This window comes from Oryx dammah, unplaced genomic scaffold, assembly GCF_014754425.2.
Source record: "Oryx dammah isolate SB20612 unplaced genomic scaffold, SCBI_Odam_1.1 HiC_scaffold_8, whole genome shotgun sequence".
In the NCBI taxonomy this organism is placed as follows: domain Eukaryota; kingdom Metazoa; phylum Chordata; class Mammalia; order Artiodactyla; family Bovidae; genus Oryx; species Oryx dammah.
In genome coordinates this window covers 38,768,881-38,778,816 of record NW_024070192.1, presented here as the reverse complement: position 1 = coordinate 38,778,816, position 9,936 = coordinate 38,768,881, and the positions used below count along the sequence as shown (strand labels likewise).

The 9,936-nt window shown below is 59.5% G+C and overlaps 1 protein-coding gene across 3 annotated transcripts in view; it reads left to right on the top strand.

The window, feature by feature from the left end:
- The window catches only part of SGSM2 (small G protein signaling modulator 2), a 37,714-nt gene extending 27,954 nt beyond the window's left edge, over positions 1–9,760 (top strand). Inside the window, exons 13-24 of one of the 3 annotated variants that reach the window (XM_040243772.1) lie at positions 868–1,018; positions 1,771–1,835; positions 1,940–2,085; positions 2,547–2,675; positions 2,905–3,087; positions 5,084–5,461; positions 5,667–5,743; positions 6,203–6,285; positions 6,429–6,538; positions 7,136–7,232; positions 7,764–7,931; positions 8,147–9,760. In XM_040243772.1, the coding sequence (XP_040099706.1) occupies positions 868–1,018; positions 1,771–1,835; positions 1,940–2,085; positions 2,547–2,675; positions 2,905–3,087; positions 5,084–5,461; positions 5,667–5,743; positions 6,203–6,285; positions 6,429–6,538; positions 7,136–7,232; positions 7,764–7,931; positions 8,147–8,235 (1,676 nt within the window). In that variant the 3' untranslated portion in view covers positions 8,236–9,760. Of the gene's footprint in view, positions 1–867; positions 1,019–1,770; positions 1,836–1,939; positions 2,086–2,546; positions 2,676–2,904; positions 3,088–5,083; positions 5,462–5,666; positions 5,792–6,202; positions 6,286–6,428; positions 6,539–7,135; positions 7,233–7,763; positions 7,932–8,146 lie in introns of all 3 variants that reach the window. The other 2 variants (XM_040243771.1, XM_040243773.1) reach the window with 2 other exon arrangements.
- The last annotated feature ends 176 nt before the right edge of the window (positions 9,761–9,936 follow it).

Here is a 9,936-nt window from a genome sequence, read left to right as displayed (position 1 = left end):
CCCCACCATGAACAGTGCCTGCCCCACGTGGGCCCTTGAAGCTCTCAAAGATCTTGAGTTCTGATTCAGACTAGCTGGGCTGGCTGAGGAGGCTTGGTCTGCGGTGGTGGAAACATGTCCAAGGAGCTGTCTTCTGCAGCACGTTCTTCTGGGTGGCGGAACTGTGTGGGAGCTTTGCCCTTCCTGCCAGCTCACCTATGTGTTTGCAGGAGGCCACTGCGCCGATGGCAGTCAGGCTGGGCAGGGACAGAGAACTCGCCCACTGCTGAGCTGGCAGCAGGGGCACCTGCCCAGGCAGGGCACACCGCTCCTCCTTAGCCACTGGCCACCAGGTCTAGAACCCTCAGAGGGATGAGGTCTGTGGACCGGGACTGGTGGCTCAGGGGTCCTTCAGGGACTTTCATCAGTGGAGACTCCTGGCATGGGAATGTTCAGAGATCACAGTGTTCCAGGCATCTTCCTGCAAATCCGAGAGTTTGCTTAAGAGGACCAGGCTGAATCCTGGCAGGCCAAGCCAGCTGGCAGCATTTTCTTGTTCTTTCTCTTTCTTTCTCCTCCCTCTAGAAAAACAAGTGTCTATCCCATCGCTCATAGCACAACCGAGAGGATAGGCACAGTCATCCATGACTCAGTGAAAGTACCGTATCACGCTCAGAAAGCCCAGGTGGGAAGAGTCAGGCACCCTCTCTCTCTCCACCACCTCCATCTCTGGGCTCTGGACCCTGGGCCAGGCAGGCACCACCCCTGTGGTTTTCCACCAAAGGGCGACTTCATGCTGCAGCTCTGGGCACAGAGGTGGGCATGCTGCAGGGTGCTTGGGGGAGGAGACCGGCCAGCCCCTGACCGTGGCCCCCTTCCCGCCCTCAGATGCTGGCGACATGGTCGAGATGCAGGGCTTCGGGCCCAGCCTGCCAGCCTGGCACCTGCAGCCCCTGTGCAGCCAGGGCCCCTGCCTCTCCTGCTCCACCAGCAGCTCCCCCTCTGCGCCCCCCAGCCACTGCAGCTGTGTACCCGACCGGTGAGTGGGCCTGTGTGCCTGAGTGCGTGTGTAGGTCTGGGCCCGTGTCACTTGCCTGACACAGTCTTGAGTTGGACATACCTGGGTTTTAATTTCACTTTTGTTCCCCACGTCGCTCTGCCAAGTCACTGAGTCTCTCTGAGCTCCTATATTTCTAAGCCTCACTGTCCTCATCTGTGAAATGCTGATAATACCCCCTGTTCCCTAAGGTGCCTATGAGCACTGAATGAGGTATACAGTGTACGTGAGTGCCCAGAGCTGTGCCTGGCACTGGGCGGGTGCTCGGTATCTGGAGCTCCTCTTCCCAGAGTGGACCTGGATCCCGCCTTCAGGCTGACGTCTGAGGATGCTTCAGCAGGTGTCTGGGCATTTGCTGTGTTACCAGGAACAGTGTGTGCATGGCATTTGTGAGAGGGACATGTGCCCACCCTTGATGCTTTCACTGACTTCATCCTAACCCTGTTACGTCTGCTGACCCTCAGATGGCTCTCTCCATTTATACACGAGGGCACCAAGATGTACTAATGTAAAGTTAGTTGGCCAAGATCTCTGGGGTGGTTGGGGACCAGGCTGGGCCCCCAGCAGCTCTACCCAGAGTAGTTGGCAAAGCCAGGGAGCCCTTGACACGTTCCCGGGCTGTAGACCCTGCTCCCTGCACCACCCAAGCCCCTCACCTGCCCCCTGAGCCCGAAGAACCTCCCTTCTCACCCCTCCCGCCAGAGGAGCAGCCCTGAGTCAGGCTGATCCCACAGGCTGCCCCTCAGGCTGCTGTGTGAGAGCATGAAGAGGCAGATCGTGTCCCGGGCCTTCTACGGCTGTGAGTGTGGGGTGAGGTGGGACTGCCAGGGGAGGGGGCAAGGGCGGGGGCGGCCACCGGGACACAGGGTCACAGCCTCCCGGCTCCCCCTCCGCCCCCTGCAGGGCTGGCCTACTGCCGCCACCTGTCCACGGTGCGCACCCACCTGTCAGCACTGGTGCATCACAACATCATCCCGCCCGCCCGGCCCCCAGGGGCCTCGGGGGGCCTCACCAAGGACGTGTGGAGCAAGTATCAAAAGGACGAAAAGGTGCGCACTCTGGGGTACCAGGCTCTGGGGTGGCTGGGCAGGAGGCCGCAATGAGAGCCGACCACCGTGCTCTGCGAGTGGCTCTCACAGACCAAACGGGCGTTTGGGTGAAACGTGGTGCAGGCTCGGAGGGGACAGGCCAGGACGGATGGCCTTGGAGTACGGGGGTCACGGTGGAGTCTCATACAACCAGGCCTGTGGTCTCCATGGGAAAGAGGTCAGACAGGGAGTCCTCTCTGCTTCTGCGTGACTCCGCCGCCCTGGGGAGCACCTCTGCATCTCTCCAGGCTCCTTTCCTGCCCTGGAGGGGTTGAAGTAGATCTTTGTCCAGCTATGGCCTGGGGGGTGCGGTGCCGGGATGTGATGGTCCCAGAGCCATCCAAACCGTCCCTGGCCCCGGCTCTCCAGGGTGTGGGGTCGCCTGGCTGGCCTACACAGTCTTGCCTCCCTGGGTCCCTCAGAACTACAAGGAGCTGGAACTGCTGCGGCAGGTCTACTATGGAGGCGTGGAGCATGAGATCCGCCAGGACGTCTGGCCGTTCCTGCTTGGCCACTACAAGTTTGGCATGAGCAAGAAGGAGATGGAGCAGGTGAGGGGGAGGACGGGGGCACAGGCGGGGAGCCAGGCCAGGGGAACCCGGGGAGGGGGTCGCCTCAGAAACCTTGGTCTCTTCCCAGCCCGAAAGAAACAGGGCAGAGTGGCCCCGCCATCCTCACCCCCAGGCCTGGCCCGAGTCTCCGGCTGTCCTGGGAGGACGGCCGCCGAAGGGGGCCCGGTGCGCCCCTCCCCCCAATGGTCACGCTGTGGTCTGAGCACAGGTGGACACAGTGGTGGCAGCGAGGTACCAGCGGGTGTTGGCGGAGTGGAAGGCCTGCGAGGTGGTGGTGAGGCAGCGGGAGCGGGAGGCTCACCCGGCCACACTCACCAAGTTCTCCTCGGGCAGCAGCATCGACAGCCACGTGCAGCGCCTCGTCCACCGAGACTCCACCATCAGCAATGACGTGAGCCCGACGGGACCTGGGGGCCGGGGGCGGGGCGGCCAGCACTGCAGGCCTGACCTCTGGTGCTCGTGCTAGTGGGCAGCAGGGCCCTGGAGCACACCTCCACGTGTCCGTGTACTTGCTTCCTTCCACTGAAAGATGGGATGACGGTCCCCCTGCTGCCCACTCCTCTGGCTTGTTGCAGGAATAAATGACATGGCGCACTGTGTTCTGTCCTAATAGACTAGCAGAAAAGGGTGGCTTTATGGGGGATTAGGGAGGCCCTCCTTCTCTGGGGCTTCCCTGGTGGCTCAGACAGTGAAGAATCTGTTTGCAATACAGGAGATCCAGGTGTGATCCCTTGGAGAAGGAAATGGCAACCCACTCCAGTATTCTTGCCTGGAGAATTCCATGGACAGAGGAGCCTGGCAGGCTGCAGTCCATGGGGTTGCAGAGTCAGACACAACTGAGCGGCTAATACTTCAACACTTCTCCCACTTTGCAGAGAGACCTCAAGGCTAGGAGTGGGCCTTCCTGGGTTCCACTAGTGACAGGATGAGTGACTTCTCCTCCCATCTCTGGGGCTCGGGGGCCCCTCTCAGCATCTCTGATTATAGAGGCTTCTCCTAGAGCTGAGACTGGGGGTGGGTGTGCACTTGGAGCAGACCCATCTCATCGAGTTGGCCATGAGAAGCCAGTTCAGAGCCTGTGTGGTTCTTCCCACATCCCCCCTGACTTTTAGATGAACATTAAATCCCAATCTATGGCTGCTGGGCCCAACTAGAACTGAAAAGTTTCAGTTTTCAGGACATTCTTTTATTAACTTTTTTTTTTCTTTAAGATTGCCTCTTTAGATAATGTATATTCTTGTTCCTTAACTCCTACTAACCGAAAACTCAAGTTGGAGCAAGACTTAACTATAACTGCCAAGGCATCCTCTCCTTTCCACGGTCTTTGTCTGAATCCCATGTTTGTGAACAGATTCTCTGTCTGCTTTGGGTTTTGTTAAACTCCGAGTCTGAACCAGGGCCCCAGCTGCTTAGCTTGTGGACACAAGTAGCCTTTCTCGCAGGCACTAACCCAGCAGCACTTCGTACTTCTTGCCCAAAGTGAAAACTCCTTTTAAGCATCCCTTCCCTCCATAATCCAAATAGAAAAAGGAGACAAAACCGTCCACATATGTCTCTTCTTTTCCTTGTGACTTGTCTGTGGGAGTGTGTGGACCATTCCCAATCAGTAGAACGTGTTTCTTTTTTCCTTCTTCCTTCTCCTCGGCTTATCCTCAGCTAGTCTAACTGATGAGGTACCTGCTAGAGAGGTTTCCTGCTACTACTGCTTCCCTGGTGGCGCAGAGGTTAAAGCATCTGCCCGCAGTGCGGGAGACCTGGGTTCGATCCCTGCGTTGGGAAGATCCCCTGGAGAAGGCAATGGCAACCCACTCCAGCATTCTTGCCTGGAAAATCCCACGGACAGAGGAGCCTGGTGGGCTACAGTCCATGGGGTAGCAGAGTCCGACATGACTGAGCGACTTCACTTTCACTTTCTACTACTGCACGCTCAGTCCTGAAAACAAAGAAGTTGTTTTTCCTAACACCTCCAGTCTGCCAGCTCCCTGGGCTGCCCCAGAGGCCACACCACGACACCGTGGAAGCTGTCCCGGCCCGAGGCAGCCCACGACGTCTGTGTTTGTAGAGGATCACTTACTCGCACTGGCCATCGAGTGTCCAGGCCTCCATCCCTCTCCTTCCCTTCACACTTTTTCTCACCAATGTGAGGCCAGATGGGGCTAGAGACGGCATTTTCACGTTTTCCCAGAGCCTGGTCGGCTGGGTCGGGGGTTTAGGGGGTTGCTTGGCACCCCCCTGGGAAGAGTGCTGGGGAGCCACAGAGTGGGGGTGGGGATGTGAGGAGAATTCTGTGTCCCTCCTGGTTCTGACCCTGGAGGAGAGGCTGAGCTGAGGGCAGTGCTGGAGGGCAGGCGTGAGCCCCGCTGTCTTCACGCCCCCCTCTCCAACAGGTGTTCATCTCTGTGGATGACCTGGAGCCTCCAAGGCCCCCGGGCCCTGAAGACCCCAGACCAGAGGCTGAGCCGGGGGCGGAGGCTGGGCCCACGGGCACAGCCATGGTGGAGCAGCAGTCAGTGGAGTTCGACTCTCCAGACTCGGGCCTGCCTTCCTCCCGCAACTACTCCGTGACCTCGGGCATCCAGTCGAGCATAGACGAGGGCCAGATGGGCTTTGAGGAGGAGGACGGTGCTGGGGAGGAAGGCTCCGCCGGGATGGTCCCCAAAGCCCAGGTCTCCGAGCCCCAAGAACCCGGCCAGGAGAAGGCCTTGCAGGCCGGCGAGCTGGAGGCTGGGGAGGAGCTCGCGGCCGTGTGCGCCGCTGCCTACACTGTATGTGCTCGTTCCCCAGGCACTGGGGACCCTGGGGTGGACGGTGGGGTGGCCTGGACTGTCCTGGAGGTGGGCACCGAGCCCCTCCCTCAGCAGGCCCACAGGACTCAGTGCTCCAAGGCCCTTGGCTCCCTGCCTTCTCTGTGTTCATTTGGGCATCACCTCCGGCCCCTGACTCACCCCTGAGGGCCCTCCACTCTTCCAGATAGAATTACTGGACACCGTGGCCTTAAACCTGCATCGCATAGACAAGGACGTGCAGCGATGTGACCGCAACTACTGGTACTTCACACCCCCCAACCTCGAGCGGCTCCGAGACGTCATGTGCAGGTGCCACTGGGGGCCGGGCTGGGCGGGAGGCGGGGACCCTGCTCCGTGCAACATTAGGTCCAGCAGCACCCTGCTCCCCTGCCCTGTCCCCGTCTCATGACCGGCTCCCTATGTCTGTGTGTCCCCCCTCCTGTCATTCTTGAGGCCTTTCAGATCTCAGCTTTGGCCATGCTTCTCCAGGAAGCCGCAGCTGGTCCCCACCAGCATGTTGGGGGTGGTGATGGCTTGTCCATTTCTACCCGAGCGCCTTGAGAACGGTGGCTATGGATGGTTCAGTATAGCACTCCAGTGCTTCAGGGTGGAGGAAAGGCTGACCTCTGGGTCGCCGACTGGTCTAGGGGTCGTCTCCCTAGAAGTCCCTGTGGGGAGGGGAGGACGGTGCATAGCCACAGCGACTCCCCGGTGTTTCAGCTACGTGTGGGAGCATCTGGATGTGGGCTACGTGCAGGGCATGTGCGACCTGCTGGCACCTCTCCTGGTCGTCCTGGACAATGGTGAGGCAGGGCTAGTGGGACTGGGCCTGGGCCAATCCAAGCTGGGGAAAGGAACAGGGGATGGTGTGGTCTGCATGGATTGCGAGGGATGTGAGCCAGCTCTGCCCCACTCCCTGCCAGCCTCACACCCACCTCCCCCACAGACCAGCTGGCCTACAGCTGTTTCAGCCAGCTCATGAAGAGGATGAGCCAGAACTTCCCCAATGGGGGTGCCATGGACGCCCACTTTGCTAACATGCGCTCCCTTATCCAGGTGAGGTCTGCAGCGAGCGGGGGCGAGTGATGGAGCAGTGCTGGGCTTGTTCATTACCCACGAGAGGCTGGGGAGCGCTCCCAAAATGTGTTTTATGTACAAGCTTAGTTTCTTTCATTCAAAAATAAAAACCAGGAGAAGGAAATGGCAACGCACTCCAGTATTCTTGCCTGGAAAAGTCCATGGACAGAGGAGCCTGGAGGGCTGCAGTCCATGGGGTTACATGACTGAGCAGGCCATGCATGAGGGTGGAGGGAGATGGGTTGTAGCAATAAACTGGTAGAACTAAAAAATAAGTAAAAATAAAAACCCCAAACCCCATCATTTTCAACCTTACCAGTCAAAGAGAAATGTTGGCATATGAATGCTTATGCTTGTGAACGTTCTGGCGAGTAGTGTGGTCAATGATGAAATCACCCAGAAAATGGCATCATTCCAGAGAGGACATCCCAGAGAGATGGGTGGGGCTGCAGGGTGCAGGAGGGGCAGATGCAGCTGCCTGGGGGGCACCCGAGGGCCCTGGGGGTCGGGGTGACAGGGCGCTGGGGAAAGCGCTGGCACCCATTCAGCCCAGTGCCCTTTCTCCGTTTAAACCAGATCCTGGACTCAGAGCTGTTTGAACTCATGCATCAGAATGGAGACTACACCCACTTCTACTTCTGTTACCGCTGGTTCCTGCTGGATTTTAAGAGAGGTAAGAGACGGGCTGGAGGGCGGGCCTGGGGTCGGGGCAGTGGGGCATCCCCAGAGTCACTGGTTCTCAACCCACACTGCAGTGTAGAACCCCTCCAAGGAGCGCTGGGCCTCAACTAGCTCCGGACTTAACTAAGTGTGGTGACTTTAAAAGCCATTAGGTCAATCCACAGTGCAACTGGGGTTGAAAAGTCACCCAAAGGCAATGGTTTTCAGAACTGTTTTCAAAACAAGTCTTCCTGAGCACCAAGGCCTATAGAAGTAGAGCTACTCTAGTGTGACGTGGCCTCCGCGGAAGGTCAGGGTACCGGAGACGAATCCGACTCCGGGCAGGAACTACAGAAGGTGGGCAGGGCTTACCCAGCTCCAGGGGCACGGTACCTATAAAAGGAAGGGCGGGGCCTTGCCTGGGAGCCGCCCTCTTCACCGGTTCCCACGGTGGACCGATCCCGGGACCAGGGCCCTGGAGCTCTGTCTTGGCACGAGGCGACCCGTGGCGGCCAGGCCATCTCAGCCCCCTCGCCATCCCCAGAGCTGCCGTACGAGGATGTGTTCGCTGTGTGGGAGGTGATCTGGGCAGCCCGGCACATCTCCTCGGAGCACTTTGTCCTGTTCATCGCCCTGGCCCTGGTGGAGGCCTACCGAGAGATCATACGCGACAACAACATGGACTTCACCGACATCATCAAGTTCTTCAACGGTAGGAGCCACTCGGTGGTGCCGGCTGCCCCAGCACGGCTATTGAGTGGCGCTTCCACTCCCGGCCTGGGCAGGGTAAGGGGTGTCTTAGGAGTACCGGCCCGGCCCGTAAGGGAATGTCAGGAGTCCAGATGGAAATACAGCCGGGTGGGCGGACCCCGGGCTCCTCCCAGATTGCAGCCCCCACCCCCCTTCAGCTATCCGTGTCTCCCCCAGAGCGGGCCGAGCATCACGACGCCCAGGAGATCCTGAGGATTGCCCGGGACCTAGTCCACAAAGTGCAGACGCTCATAGAGAACAAGTGAGGCCGCGGCCAGGAGGCAGCCCCGCCAGACCCTGGGCTCCCTGCCAGGGGCCCCGCACAGCGAGGTGCAGGGGAGGTGCAGCCAAGACTGCCCCGGCCCCCAGCGCCCGCGCCTGCCCCACTGCGTTCTAACAAAGTGCTTTTGAGCCTGGGATCCGACTCCAGGCAGTGCCGGCCCCGCAGGGCGATGCAAGGGCCAGAAGGCCCTGAGGTCAGGGCTGGGAAGGGAGGCGTCAGCCTCAGGGACTGACTGCCTTGGGGGACACCTACTCTCCTCCCCTCCCAAATACCTGGGGACAGCCCCACTGCCACTGGCGTACTGAGCCTGGACAGCTCCCCGTGGCCTCACTGGGGTCCTGTAGAGTTAGGAGGGCTGTGGTTGCCTGTGCCCCAGCTGGGTGGGTTGAGGGGACCCTGGGCTGTATCTCTTCTGAGTGTCCCTCTGTAGGCTCAGTGCCTGTGCACACACCAGCCCCAACGCGGGCAGGCGGAACAGCTGCCAGTTTGGGTGTGTGTCCTGGATGCAGGAGTGTCCTGGGCTGCATCCCAGCCCTCCCCCGAGACTGCGGGACAGCCCAACAACATGGGCCCTGGTGGGAACAACCCACCTTAGCAGCACTGCCACTGCCTCTGGCCACCCAGAGGTGACCCCGTGCACCATCCTCCCCACCCCACCCCCGTTAGCCTGTACAGTGCACCCACGTGTATCTGTACGGTGTCACTCAGCACCCTGCTCCTGCTTCGTGCGTTAGATGCATTCCTGAACTGTGTGTGAGTGATGCTTTCGCCAGCAGAACGACCTGGAATGTGGCAGAAGCACCTGCACAGGAACCCCAGGGTGATTCTTTTAAGGAGGCGATCCTTTCACGGCCTCCTCTCAGGAACAGGCTCTGGAGCCCCCGGCAGCCCACCGTCTGTCCCCGGCATCTGCTGAGTCCCTGAGGCGGAGGGGAGGGTGCTTGGATCTCCCCAGCCTGTTCTTGGCGAGAAGCAAGGCTCGCTCTTCCTTCCACATGCTTCTCAAGATGCCGAGAATGCTAGAGACCCAGGAACCCCCTTGGAGGAGCCTCACTCACAGAGGTGCTAGGGGGGCCCCAGCTCCTGACCCCAGGCAGGCCTAGTCATACCGCTTGCTTCGTTGTCCCCAGTGCCCCCCTCGTCAGTACACGCAGGATGGTCCTTGTTCTGGGGCCAGGAGGCTGCTCTGCCACAGGGGCTGGGCCTGCCCAGCGATCACTGAGGTCTGGAGACTTCCTGCGTTTGAGAAACATGGGAAAGAGCCCAGCAACCCCTCTGCATCCCACAGAGTCACCCCAGCCCCGGGCACTGCACAGCCTGTTTAGGGGCAGCCTGCCCCATTGCCCATCTGTCATCCGTGAGTCCTTGGCCTCCACCAAGCATGGTGGCCGTTGTGTGCCTGCCTTAGTGACTCTGGTTTTGTGAGGAGCAGAGTGTGTATGTTTTTTGGCTCAGAAGCTATACTCTTCAGTGTAACAGACCAATAAACACAGCATTTGGCAATGCTTGAGGCTCTAGTGGCTATTTGTGGGCTGGCACTGGACAGTGAGTGACTGTGTGTGCTGGGGAATTCTGCACGCTCCACGACTGAACGGTAAAGAGGACCTGCTCCACAAGGCCAGGATGATGAGAAAAAAGAGAACCAAGGTTTCCAGAAGTGAGGGCGCCTGGAGGTGGAATGGGT